General features: G+C 37.2%; 1 protein-coding gene across 1 annotated transcript; it reads left to right on the forward strand.

The window, feature by feature from the left end:
- Positions 1 to 40: 40 nt before the first annotated feature.
- LOC121419293 (pinin-like) lies at positions 41 to 14,186 on the forward strand. The gene is given in 10 exon segments (XM_041613685.1): positions 41 to 204; positions 7,535 to 7,774; positions 7,951 to 8,019; positions 9,548 to 9,617; positions 11,287 to 11,390; positions 11,803 to 11,878; positions 12,338 to 12,493; positions 12,966 to 13,104; positions 13,518 to 13,942; positions 13,944 to 14,186. Coding segments are annotated over 10 exon segments (1,470 nt in total). The 5' UTR covers positions 41 to 82; the 3' UTR covers positions 14,013 to 14,186.
- Positions 14,187 to 14,737: the final 551 nt, after the last annotated feature.

Below are 14,737 nucleotides of genomic sequence, written 5' to 3' on the forward strand. Positions count from 1 at the left end.
TCTCTATGTACTGTGCATCGATCGCTCGCGCGCGCCGCCACTAGCACGCGCAGGCGCCAGATAGTAGCATGCATTCACCAAGATGGCTACCTCCGAGGGTGTCAGCGCTTTCCTTGCCCAAAGACTAGAGAAGGCCAAAGAAAATTTAGAAGATGTTGAGCAAAACATTCGCAAACTTACAGGTGGAGATAACACTGAAAGAAGGTAATTGTAAAGTTTAAATTTAATGTGATCTGCTGATAAAGTGATAAATATAGTGTAGCAGTTCCGGTATTGAACCTCGGAGTCGGAATAAACTGATTAGAAGTAGCCTAGAACTAGAAGTTAGTCAGTCTAACGTTACGTGTGCGTGCATGTGATGTGGATTTTGCATGGCACCTGGCATGCGCTCAATTCAACCACCCACTGGCACGGCCGGTGTAGCGGCGCGGCGGATTTTGGGAAATCGGCGGATCCCGTATCTGCTGGCAAATATTCATGATATTGTTCTTAACTGTTAAGTAAATGGCCGATATCGTTTTTAATTGGAACCATATCAGCCGGGTTTGACGCTGCTTGATGTTCGCAGATTTGGTTCCTCGGTGGATTTGGTTCTAGTTTCTACAAGTACAACTTCGCGATACCTTTTCAAGTGACAAAAATATTTCACTTGCGAAGAGGGGTCCGATTGGAAGCTGATGTCGTAAAAATGAAAAACAATTTCGGCAAAATTTCTACATGTTTATATTTTGTAGGTATTTGTGTATTTATGGTGAAAGTTTGGTGAATTTTATTGGAATAATGTGTTTGATATGATCAAATTCATGAAAAGTGTTCGGTAATACGATCCACTACCATACTAGTAGGCCTAGGCCTACATACTGTTCGGACACTTATTGGACCACAAAAAAATACATTGAATCAAATAAAAATCATGTTTATTTCATAATTTATTAAACATAATTTATTTACTTACTACCAGAGGCTTCTTTTTGCCAAAAATCGGATGCAGTTTCCAAATATCAGACACATAGAGCTGTGCGCCGCAATTAATTTCGGCGATTTAAATCGCGCTCTAGATCTAGACCCCAAAATAATTGTTGAAAAAATAATATACAAATAATGCATGAAGCCGAGTGCGTTAGTGGAAATGCAGAGCACGCGAGGTTTCTTTAGATAGAATCATAGATGCCGCACTGTGCACGAGCCGCTTGCGGCGAGTGCCCAGCTTGCATCATCTGAAGAAACCGAGCTTTCTCTGCATTTACTTTAACGCACGACAGAGCGAGTGCATTATTTGTTTTATAAAATAGCAACACAGAAACAAATTTTAAAAAAGTTACTGTACAGTTTAGTTGGACTTCTCCCGGGACTTCTACCGCACTGGTTTGCTCGAGCGTGCAATATCAATTTCGTTGCGCACCTTTTGCACTGCCGTGCAGTGCACCAAAAAAGTTGGATGTCATGTGACGCGTATTGGCCAATCACGATGCTTAAAAATACAGAGCTATTTTATAATTTATTTTAACTGCCTAAATGCCGATTTTAATTATTACTATCAATAATTTTGATATAGAAATCGGTAAACAATGATAATTTACTTACCAAACGGACCTCTTTCGGCTCCGAACATCGGACGTCTTCGCTCAGTTGCGCGTGACTTCATTCTGAAAATGAGTGCGCGCGCATCAACAGCATGCATTTCCAATTCAATTGCCTGATATGTCCGATGTTTGGGATAGTGCTATATTCGGAAGGGTGTTGGATTTCCCGCTGTAAGGAACCCCCGCGGAGGCCATTGCAGTTTTCTTTTGCAATGGATCGAACATGTGTGATCTTGGCAGCGATATTTCCTGCGGAAATCACTTCCCCCTTACAAGATTTTTTTGAGTCCATAATTAGCGAGGGTCATAAGAATTTCTGGAAGTCAAAATCATGGATTTTACCCCTGGATTTAACCCTTTAGAAAGCTTAGTACAAAATCATGATTTGAATTATCGATACTGCCATTTTTTGCCTTTAATACTCTGTATCAATCATAATTGATGCATATTGTACCCAATTTATCCCTAAAATTGTGATAAGAAGGATTTTTCATACTGCAATATATTAATAGGTATGAAATAAATTAACAAATGCATGTTATTTTATTACAAGCATTATTATCATATCTTGGGGTAAATTCTTTGTATTCTAGTAGTGCAGCAGACATTGAAAGTTGAATGAAGACTGAATGTGGACTATTTAAAGACCCAGACCAGATCCCAAAATTTAATTGACAAATCAGACAAATTGAAAGCTATTAATTTAAACTAAAAAGAGAAATGCAAGTTGTATGCAGTCACATGGTCTTGTACCATGCATTAGCGCAAAAAACAATATCTTCCAAAGAGAGTGGCCTTTTTGGTACTGAATCTGCCAGAGTAGAACACGATCTGCCGGCGGATTTGGTGCCTAGAACCGTATCTGCCAGGCACAGGATCTGCCAGTACGTTGGCGGCCTCCATGCTGGTTGGTTGGCCGTGCTGGTGGCCTGTAGAACAAAAGCTTCAGTCTCTGTATTTTGGTTGTTCGCTCAACTGCGTTGGCTCCACTCACTTATACATAGACTGAAGAATATTGTTTGGTACAAAACAAGCTCCAATTTGTGCTGAAGACCTTTTTTTCATTTGCTTGCCAACGTTTCATTCAGCCTGAAACCCCCTCCCCCTTTCCAAAGTCCTGTGTACGCTTCCGCTCTTATCATAACATTAATTCCTGCTTACGGTAATGCTGTAACCGATTTTTATTCCAATTCCCGATCCGATCCGATTTTCCCCTTTTTTCTACATTTTTCCGAACTCCGATTTTTGACCATTGGGGAAAAAATCGGATCGGAAAAACCAAAACATAACAAGACCAAAAAAAAAACATGTGGCGACATGTTTGCCGTCAAAATGCGCTGGTGATTTGTTTTGATCTCAGACAAAAGCGGTGGAAGGAAAAGAAGATAAAGGGGAAGAAAATTATGATTTGTTTTTATCTCCGATATTAGCGGAAAGGCAGGTGGAGAAGAAGATTATGATTTGTTTTGATCTCCGACATAATCGGGGAAGAACAAAACGATGATAATGATAATTGGTGATAATTTGTTTTGATCTCCGACAAAAATGGAGGAAGAAAAACAACGAAAAGGCGATATGTTTTGATCTTAAGCGGAGGCAAATAAGATTTAGTTGAACACGCTGACATGCGCGGTAATATTTACGACTATCTGACTATACGTCCTCTAAGCGTTTACGATTACCTCCGCTATCACTACGATGTTGTAGAGAAGGTGAATGTCATGGTAAACAACTCTGGATAATAATGCGTCCTTTTCGGGAGGTCATGCGACCTTCAAGAGTTTACGATTACCTCCGCCATCACAACGATGTTGTAGAGAAGGTGAATATCACAGTAAACAACTCTTGATAATAATGCGTCTTTTACGGGAGGTCATGCGACCTTTAAGAGTTTACGATTTCCTCCGCCATCACTACGATGTTGTAGAGAAGGTGAATATCACTGCAAGCAACTCTTGATAATAATGCGTCTTTTTCGGGAGGTCATGCGACCTTTTTGAGATTACCATTACCTCCGCCATCACTACGATGTTGTAGAGAAGGTGAATATCATGGTAAACAACTTTTGATAATAATGCGTCTTTTTCGGTAAGTAATGCGACCTCTAAAAGTTCACGAAGGACGCCGCCATCACCACGATGTTGTAGAGAAGGTGAATATCATGGTAAACAACTTTGGATAATATTGCGTCTTTTTCAATAAGTAATGCGGCCTCTAAAAGTTCACGACGGACTCCGCCATCACCACGATGTTGTAGAGAAGAGGCCTATCGTTGATCGGCGGTAGTGTCGCGCGCTGGAACGTCATTATCTTATTTTCCTTCCTCCGATTATGTCGAGATCAAAACAACTCATCATCTTCTTCCTCCGCTTTTGTCGGAGATCAAAACAAATTCTGCCATCAGTGTCGCGTGCCGCATTTGTCCACGCGCCGGTCTCATACAAATTTTAATGTATTTTTTTGTTTTTGAATATCTTCCGATCCGATATCCGAACCGATTCCGATTTTAAGAGCGAAACTTCCGAACCGAACTCCGATCCCGTAATTGCTCTAACTTACAACATTAGTTAGCTTACGGTATTCCAAAAATAACATATTTTTACTTTTCATTTTTGTCTCACCTGCGAAGCAAAGTGAGACTATAGGCGCCGCTTTTCCGACGGCGGAGGCGGCGGCGTCAACATCAAATCTTAACCTGAGGTTAAGTTTTTGAAATGACATCATAACTTAGAAAGTATATGGACCTAGTTCATGAAACTTGGCCATAAGGTTAATCAAGTATTACTGAACATCCTATTAGAGTTTCATGTCACATGACCAAGGTCAAAGGTCATTTAGGGTCAATGAACTTAGACCATGTTGGAGGAATCAACATCGAAATCTTAACCTGTGGTTAAGTTTTTGAAATGTCATCATAACTTAGAAAATATATGGACCTAGTTCATGAAACTTGGACATAAGGTTAATCAAGTATCACTGAACATCCTGCATGAGTTTCACGTCACATGACCAAGGTCAAAGGTCATTTAGGGTCAATGAACTTTGGCCGAATTGGGGATATCTGTTGAATTCCCATTATAACTTTGAAAGTTTATGGATCTGATTCATGAAACTTGGACATAATAGTAATCAAGCATCACTGAAAATTTTGTGCAAGTTTCAGGTCTCATGATTAAGGTCAAAGGTCATTAGGGTCAATGAACTTTGGCCGAATCGGGGGTATCTGTTGAATTACCATCATAACTTTGGAAGTTTATTGGGCTACATGTAGTTCATTAAACTTGGACATTAGAGTAATCAAGTATCACTGAACATCCTGTGCACGTTTCAGGTCACATGACCAAGGTCAAAGGTCAATGAACTTTGGCCGAATTGGGTGTATCTGTTGAATTACCATCATAACTTTGAAAGTTTATGGATCTGATTCGTGAAACTTGTACATAAGAGTAATCAAGTATCACTGAATATCCTGTTTGAGTTTCAGGTCACATGATCATGGTCAAAGGTCATGTAAGGTCAATGAACTTTGTCCATGTTGGGGTTTTTTGGTGAATAACCATCATATCTCTGTAAGTTTATTGGTCTAGTTCATAAAAAGTGGACATAAGAGTAACCATGTATCACTGAACATCTTGTGCGAGTTAGAGTAGTATTCAAAGTCAGCACTGCTGCTATATTGAACCGCGTGATGCAGGTGAGACGGCCAGAGGCATTCCACTTGTTTTTACAGTGGAAGTCTCCAACAAAATACTGATATGAATAAAAAGATTTTTTTAATTAGACAAGCATAGATAAAGCTGAAAATTTTTATCCAAATCGGATATGATTTTTTTTGGGGGGGAACGGTTCAGATTTAATAGGTTAGGGATACGATGCATCACTCACTATCTTTTTTTGGGGGGAGGGGGGAGAGTAATTTATTCTAGGAGATAATAATCATTTACACCTGTAAGTACTATTCTTGTTTTTTTTCTATTGTCAAAACAAAGTTTGATTCTTCCCTGAATATTACTGCACCTACCGTGATCCGGTTGTCCTTATTGGGGGGAGGGGGGAGAGTAATTTATTCTAGGAGATAATAATCATTTACACCTGTAAGTACTATTCTTGTTTTTTTCTATTGTCAAAACAAAGTTTGATTCTTCCCTGAATATTACCGCACCTACTGTGATCCGGTTGTCCTTATTGTCAAACGTGCAAAAAAAATGAATACTGTATCATGCTTATAATAAAAGAAAATCCAGAAAAATAAGTCATATTTTCTTTGTGCACACAATGTCTGTTTCCTTTTCCTTCCCCTCTTTTCTCATTTCTTTATTACCAAATTCTCATTCTTTATTTTACTTGTTTCTATACACATGTGCTACCTTCTTTTCCTTTATTCTATTCCCTTTTTGTCTCGCCCGCCAAAGGTGAAGGCGAGACTTAGGGATCCAAATGTCGTCTGTCCATCATCCGTCTGTCGTCCGTCCGTCGTCCTGCATGTTATGCTTCAGTTGGAGGTCACATGATAAGGTTATAGGTCATTTTCAGGTCAACGTTAAAGTTTACATGCAAGACTCTCTTATGACACCTAACTCTGCAACCGTAAGTCACTTTTTAACCAAACTTGGATGGTAGATGGACTTGAGGAACTTGCATGTTATGCTGCAGTTGGAGGTCACATGATAAGGTCAAAGGTCATTTTCAGGTCAACGTTAAAGTTTACATGCAAGACTCGCTTATGACACCTAACTCTGCAACCGTAAGTCACTTTTCAACCAAACTTGGATGGTAGATGTACTTAGGCGACCTGCATGTTTTGCTGCAGTGGGAGGTAACATGGTAAGGTCAAAGGTAATTTTCGGGTCAACATTAAATTTTACGTGCAAAGCTCTTATGACAAGTGTTATTCCATCCCAGTCATTTTACAATGAAGTTTCGATACAATTCTGTTGCGTGCCCTCGCAAATCACAATATTTCTGGTTATTTTCATAAGTGGGCGAGACAAAATTGCTTTTGCCTTGTTATATCTTTCTCTTCAATACTACTTCTTTCAGTCACAGGAGTAAACCGAATTGAATTAAATTTATTTTCATACTTCAAAAAATATAACAAAATATAATAACATGAAACAAAAATTATGTTTGATTATATACAGAATGCAGAAGAAATCTGTCCCTTTATAAGAAATGAAAGCTACCATTAGCAAGTGATGATTAGACTTAATGGACCTTTCATCACCATTATCTTTCCCCATTGAAAAGTCCACTAATTGAGTGCTATGAGACTTCAGAATACTAAAAGTCTTATAAGTACTCAATTATGTCTTCGCGCTGTCATAACGCGTACTATTGAAAGTGCGTGCTACGTACCCCTTCCAAGTAAGGAAAGGGGCACTTAAGAGACTTTTCAGAATACCAAAATGCTCATTAAGCGCTAATTGAGCTTTCAGAATACCGCACCAGGCTCCTTGCAGTAGAGTTGCGTCCAAAAATTGGGATTGTCCCAGAAAACGACAGCAGTGGCATCGTCAACTTTGGAATCTTAACCGAGGTTATCATATTCATAACTTAGAAAGTATATGGACCTAGTTCATGAAATTTGGACATATAAGGGTAATCAAGTATTACTGAACATCCTGCCTGAGTTTCAGGCAAGTCTCTTTTTCTTCCAGTCTAATTTGGTAGGGTCAGGCTTTCTCTTTCAAGTGATCCTCATGGTATTACATTTCGTGGAGACCTAGGGTTACAAAGGGCTACATCAACATCCAATCTAGAGTAGAGATGTAGTTGCAGAGAGTTGTGGCCAAGATTCTTTAAATCTGATGTCCATCAGCAGAGTGTGGGTAACAAATTCAACATCATCTGATATTAAGCAATGCTAAAAAGTACCTGTTGCCATATTTAGAGCAAGACTCTGAATCTTCTTCCACTTAATAATTCCCAATATCTGTATATCATATTAACAGGGTGTCTGTTGGAGATTCAAGAAGGCTCATTGTTGGAGAGCAGAGAAGAATATCAGGTGATCAGAGGAGGCATGTTAGTGACTTAAGGAGACCTTTAACTGACCAAAGGATTGAAAGGAGACTCTCTGGTGACCAGAGAAGGTTATCAGCGGATCAGAGAGGCATATCTGGTGATCAGCGGAGAGTTTCAATAGATGCACCAGGAGTACGGGGTAGAGGCGGAGGATTAACAGTACAGAGGTAAGGATTCTTTGCAATTTACCAGTCAAAGTAATATGTCATTATTTCATATCCTCATCAAGTAACTTTTAAAATGAGACGGATGATGGGGATAACTAAAAAGGAATGAACATCCAAGAATTAAATAATGATTAATAAATTATTTGTAACATTTTTGTGATTTTTTTTCCAAACAGGCTTTCACTGATGGAGAGACTTGGGGCACCGCCTGCTAAGAGACCTAACCTGGGAAGTCCATTTAGCAGGTTAGTGCTTGATCTGCAATTACTATATGACCAGATTTTATACAGTAACATTCAGACAATCTGATATCTGTTTTCTTTTTTATCAAATATAGCCTGATCTTATACCATTTTATTTGAACCAATGCTACATTATGAAAGGAGCATTTAACATGATGCCTAGTTTATTTTAATAAAGGCAGTAAATAGAGAAATATTGATCAAAATTTGATAAGAGCAATTAAAGAATCTCATGCAAACAGCTGCCCTATATATGTCATGTAATACAGATTCCATGAATTTCTATACATGTCTAAACTAGGGACAGTGATTTTCCGTTTCAAAAAATGGCATTTTCCGTTTCAGAAAATCTCAAATTCCGTTTCAGCACGTCAGAAAACGGAAATTCCGTTTCCCCATAGACGTTGTACACACGGAAAAGTGACAATTCCGTTTACACATTGAATAGCAAAATCAAAGCGCATACACTCGCACTGGCCAAAATTTGTATCTGCTACTGTACCAACAACACAATAGAATCCGTTCTAATCGGATCTATGCTGGTGTATTTAATGATTTTTCAAACTGATTTAGCATGCATACATCCTCACCTTTCACATAATTAGCATTATTTTACGGTGAAATTAAATTTCATCGATAATTTTGGGGTTTTTTGGACATCGTTATCATCAGTCAACGACTTTCGCCAATCCGCCATCTTGGATTTTAAGACCACGATATCGTGCTGTTACATCTTCAAACGTAGAGGGCAGCAACACACGACCGTGCAGTTGAGCAATCTGAAGCGATGTGAAGCTCAACCCGGCCGGCCGGGTACGATCGCGGGGTACTATCGAGTGTGCAGATGTCGAGAGCAATCACGATGTGTGAATTGTCATGATTGTAGCGAAGTGAGATCGTGTTTTCTGGGGTTTTGTGGCCATTTAATATTCTCATTTTTTGGTTATTTTGGAGTAATTTCTGTTGCTATTCTGTGTATTTTGAGGGAAAATACATTTTCCGTGATTTTCCGTTTGAAATGCCACTTTCCGTTTCAAAAGGCCTTTTCCGTGAATTCCGTCCGTTTTCCGCGATCGCGGAAAATCACTGTCCCTACTAAACATTTGAAAAGTATTTCATTAATACTAAAGAATAATTTTCTCATAGAATTCTGTTAGAAATTGCATGTCTGATGATATTATTTAAGCACCTGTGACTAGTTGAGTGGCCTTGTTAGGATTTTTTGCCAACTTTCATTAATATATTTCCCTGTTATTCTACTTTTATGAAAACCAACTTTACAAATTAAATGGCATGCTTGATTAAAACTTACAAATTTATTACTGTATGTATTAAGAAATTACTATGAAACTGGTCGATTATATAGTCTCATATGTTCTATGTTTAAAAAGATATTGTATAAGATCATAAATCATATGATTCATTTGTTATAAGCCTGTGAAATTTGGTTGGCTAAATTGCTTACATGGGTACAAAGTAGCAATATAAGTGTTTGTAAAAACTTTGTATATTTTTGCGATTTTTTTTTTAGGCTAGGAGGAAGAGTTGGACCAAGGAACCGAGCCCCCAGTGATGATGAGGATGAGGACATGGATTACAAGGTAAGAATTAGGTTGATAATACTCATGCAATTTACACGTATACACCACCAATTTAACCATGTTAAGTGCTAATTTATTACTTGAACGGGACTTTTTCTTTTTAACCCTACCTAGACCGAGGGGGGGGGGGCACACAAAATTTACAATACCCGGGTACACGGTTCCAAAATAATGCAACATTTTGTAAGTGCATGTCAGACCCAAAATAGCCCCAAAACATGATTTTTTTTTGTACAAAGTCAATACATGTTGTGTTTTCAACCAAAAATTGATGTATGATTATTTTTAGTGTTGCTGGTCTAAACGGATTTGTTTTATGCTGTTATGATTTCAAAAGAGCCCCAAATTAAGTTCATCGAAAAACATTGAAAAACTGAAAGTAAAAAAACCCCAAAGAAATAAACAGGAAATTGCGAAAACAATATAATACATAAGAAATTGATCTGATATCACAATTTCTTTCATGTACATTTGCTAAGGATGCCACAAAGAGTTTCTGTACCATAAATTAGAACATTTAGACCTTATTTAGAGAGTTAGAGGAAAAAGTATGATTTTGCATACTAATTATGCATAAATTAGCATAATCACTAAATAGCAATTTGCATGAAGTAAATTACTATACAATTTTGTAGATTATGTCCCAGACAACATGCGTGCCAATTTTTGGCGCGATCAGTGGCCGAGATCTCCCGAATCCCCAGGCCTAGATAGGGTTAAGGATTCAACTGAGATAAGGCGTCAGAGATTTTAACTCTCTATCGTCTATGAATTTTTGTCAGCACTCAGCTCCTCTGGATTAGCAGAGTAATTGATTTGTGGAACCAGTTTCTATTATGTACTAATGATGGGATTTAAATATTTTAGTTTTACTTCTTTTCTTATATTTTTTATTTGTTTATATTATAAATGTAAATAGCTTTGTTTTTAGTAATCGTTGTGTGTGCCTTATTCTTTAAAGGACAAGTCCACCCCAACAAAAACTTGATTTGAATTTAAAAGAGAAAAATTCAACAAGCGTAACACTGAAAATTTCATCAAAATCAGATGTAAAATAAGAAAGTTATGACATTTTAAAGTTTCGCTTCATTTCACAAAACAGTTATATGCACATCTCAGTCGGTATGCAAATGAGGGAACTGATGACATCACTCACTATTTCTTTGTATTTTACTATATGATTTATGAAATATTTTGATTTTCTCGTCATTTTCATGTGAAATAAAGTTTCATTCCTCCCTGAACACGTGGAATTCCATTATTTAACATTTTGTGCTTCAGGCAAGGAGGTCCTAATCATCAAATTCATAAAAATTGAAATATTGTATAATTCAAACAATAAAAAACAAAAGAAATAGTGAGTGAGTGACATCATCGACTCTCATTTGGATGTAACTGGCTCATTCATATAACTATTTTGTTAAAAATAAGCGAAACTTTGAAATGTCATAACTTTCTTATTTTACATCCGATTTTGATGAAATTTTCAGCATTGTGCTTGTCTGATTTTTCTCTATTGATTCAAATCAACATTTTTCTGAGGTGGACTTGACCTTTAAGAAAGGTTAACAGCCAATAATTCTACAATTAACATTTCAATTGACCAACATATTACAATGATTTGTTAACTACAGGCAACACATTTTTCCCTCTCTTTCCTTATTGACAGCCTCTTGTTCAATCCTCTGTGGTAACTACCCTAACAACAGTGACACCAAAAACTCGCCAACAGACCATCAAAGAAGTACAGAAAGACAAGAAGAGTGTTGATAGGTGAGGGGCTCAGTACTGAATTTGTGTGAGGGATAGGAATTGTTTGTGACTATCTGTATCTGAAATAAGTTAGAGTCCACTTTTCTTGAAGAAAAACACAAAATACTACAGAGTTGTACATGGCAAAAATACAGGTTCATCTGCTCCAGCATAGGTTAAAAGTAAAAGATACATATTGCATTCATTTAAAGAAAAATGATATTAATTAGAAGTCATGGTTGCAATGTTTGGTGATTTACAGTTCATTTTCAGCTTTTTTTTGTCTTGCCAACAAATTGCTATTAGCTTAACATGCACTTCTTCAAAATAATCTTGGTTCAACAAAGTGAACTCAGAAACATATCCTCTTTATCTTTTCTATTGCGCTTTATACACTATAAGCCTTACTGTCATTGTTTTTTCCTGTTTTTAGGAATAAGCGAATGTTTGGTCACCTATTAGGCACCCTGCAGAAGTTCAGAGATGAAAGTGATTCAAAGACAGACAAGGTTTGTATATGAACAAATTATTCCCCATGGAGTAAGTTGGGGATTGTTGTACATTGGTTATGTTGGATTTTAAGTTACACTTTAACTAAGTGGTATCCCAGAGGGAGAGGGGTATAGGAGGAATATGCAAAGATTTAAAAAAAAAGAAGACTATTCAACAAACAGCCAATGATGGTATTTTTTAAAGTGGTGGTATTATTTCCAAGACACAACATTGCTTAGACTAAGTTCATGTAATAATTATCATTTTACAGCATTAGTTTTACTAGTAATTCATGCTTAGGGAATGCAGGAGGTTGTGTAGTCCATTTAGATTTCTTGTTGAATGATATAAACCAATTGGCACTTGACATAAGTTTGGGGAAATACATGTCTGTGAAATGATCCTAAGTTTTACTTATTAGCTAACTTATATTTTCATTGATAAATACAACCCTGTTATAATCACTGAATTTGCAGGATAAAAGAAGAAAGGAGATTGAGAAGAAGCTAGAAGAGAAAGCTGTAGAAGAGAAGAAAGCTGTGGCAGAAGAGAGAAAACTATTAATGAAAGAGCGGAAAGATAAACAGGCAGAGCTCAATCGTTTAGAACAGTTGGTTGAACTAACTCAAGAGGTAGGTATTAATGTTACCGTGGTAAAGTCTCTTTTCTTGTTGACACTCAGTTGTCTAGAATGATGATAGTTTTCAAGGGACTTTTCCACTGCTTATCTGATAAATGATGGTTTGATTTTGTTTCTCCTAAGATTTGTCAATTTTTCCCAGTATAATTGCCTTGGTATCAACTGAAATGAAAGTTAAACAAAATAGGGAAAGAAAGTATCAAATAAGGTGAAATGTCTGAAAGTTATAGAAAAGTAATGGCAACCCTTTAGAATTCTTGCTAATCCTCTCAGAAATCAATCATTAGTTAATATATTTAGATCATGATGGTAGGGTATCATAAGCCAAGTGTATGTTTTATTTTGAATTGGTGCAAAACTGTAGAAGTTCTTCTTTAGTTATCCTTAATTTGATTTCAAGAAAAAACATTTATGAAAGACGTAAGCAGAATTATTGTATCATTTGAGAAATATTTTGTCCACAGCACAAGGATTGGGACGTTCACTCTGGCCTTTTGAGTAACTTCATCCGCACAAGGGCAAAACCCTATATCTTCTACAAACCTGCCAAATGGACTCTGGGTACAGAGAAACTTTTCAAAGAATCTAAGCAGATATTAAGTGGTGAGTCAATGATGTGGTGCATCGTGTGCATCATTTTACTTACTGTGTTGTATGCCATTTTTTATATTGATAAAGAGTGTTTTGAATTTGTTGTTTGAGTATATTTTCTCACCAACAGAATATTTCTGTGACAACATTTTAGCTGCATGAAGATTTGTACTAACTAGTTTGATGTAGCTGATAATTTGATATACTGATATTGTTGCCCAGAAATTGAATATAGCATTTAATTTCTCCGATGAAGTGTTGCTATTTCCCATGGGATTATATTTTGCCTGAAGCACTAACAAAATGCTCTCCCTAGTGGAAAGTATAGCTGCGGAGGGGATTTGAAATGTTGTTTATTAAACAGATAGACATTTTGAATCTTTATAACCCATGTACTAATTAGTATTTACTTATTTTTCTCGTAGCTGCTGTTGAGAAGCGTAAAGATGAGCTTGCAAAAGAGATTGCTGAGTTAGAAGGGAAACCCAAGAAAGAAGAGAAGAAGGAAGAAGATGGAGAATCTAAGGACCGGAGAAGGAGCGGAGAGGACAGAAGGAAGAGTGGCGAGGAGAGAAGACGGAGCGGGGAAGAGAGAAGACGTCGTCATAGTAACCGTGATGAGGTAAAGGGTAAGATGGATGATAGGGATAAATCACATAGGGGAGATAGTGAGAAGCATGGAAGTGATGAGAAACGAAGAGACAGGAAGAGGACAAAGCATGAAGATGAAAAAGAAGCTAAGGTCTCCAAACCTAAAGACACTCATGAAGAAAATCTTCAGTCTTCCAAAGACACAGAAGATAAACCTATGAAAGAGACAACTGCCGAAACGGACCTTGATCACCCTGAAAAAGAAGAAGAAAAGGAAGATGGTGAAGGTAATGATGGTAAGATGGAAGGTAAGTATGAAGAAGAGATGAAGGTGGAGGATGTTGGGGATGTCATGAAAGAAAATGGTCAGGATAAAGAAAGTAAAGAGGGAAAGGAGGAAGGATTGCAAGGGCTTGCTGATGAAGAATGGGGTAATGTAGGATGGGGTGATGATGATGATGCTGTAGAGAAACCAGCAGTAACTGATAGTATGGCAGGTCAAGTAGACGAGGGTCAGAATGATCAAGAACAGTTGGACTATATTTATGATGACCTGTGAAGGCTTGCTTTTGATATTATGTCCTCAAATATTGTCTTCAAAATACCTAGTAGCATTATTTCTTGATTTTAAGGATTTGTCTTTGAAGGGAATAGTTCATTGAGAAACCATTGGCTACCATTTGAATTGTAAGGTTCAGTAATAGATTCATGAATTTTATCCATCTTCCACAATTGGGATAAGGGTGGCTTGTGATATGTAACCGGTCATTATGATGGTTTTTATTCAGGATTCAACTTTAAAACTTAAATTCAATAATGCAGGTTTTATTTAAAATGATTTATCTTAAGAATGACCATCTTTCTTGACTTTCTATTTGGTGTCCTCCATTTTCATCTCTTTTTCCCTTCAAGTTAGATAACATTGCACTTGAATATCAGGATGCATTTAAGGGAAATGCCAACTCCATTCATACAGCCAGTAGTTAGAAAGCGGTGGAGGGTAAATATTTGATATGAAGAAAGGAGAGAGCGAGAGAGATGGTGGGGGAGGGAG

The sequence above is a fragment of the Lytechinus variegatus genome, chromosome 7 (genome assembly GCF_018143015.1).
Source record: "Lytechinus variegatus isolate NC3 chromosome 7, Lvar_3.0, whole genome shotgun sequence".
NCBI classification, from domain to species: Eukaryota; Metazoa; Echinodermata; class Echinoidea; order Temnopleuroida; family Toxopneustidae; genus Lytechinus; species Lytechinus variegatus.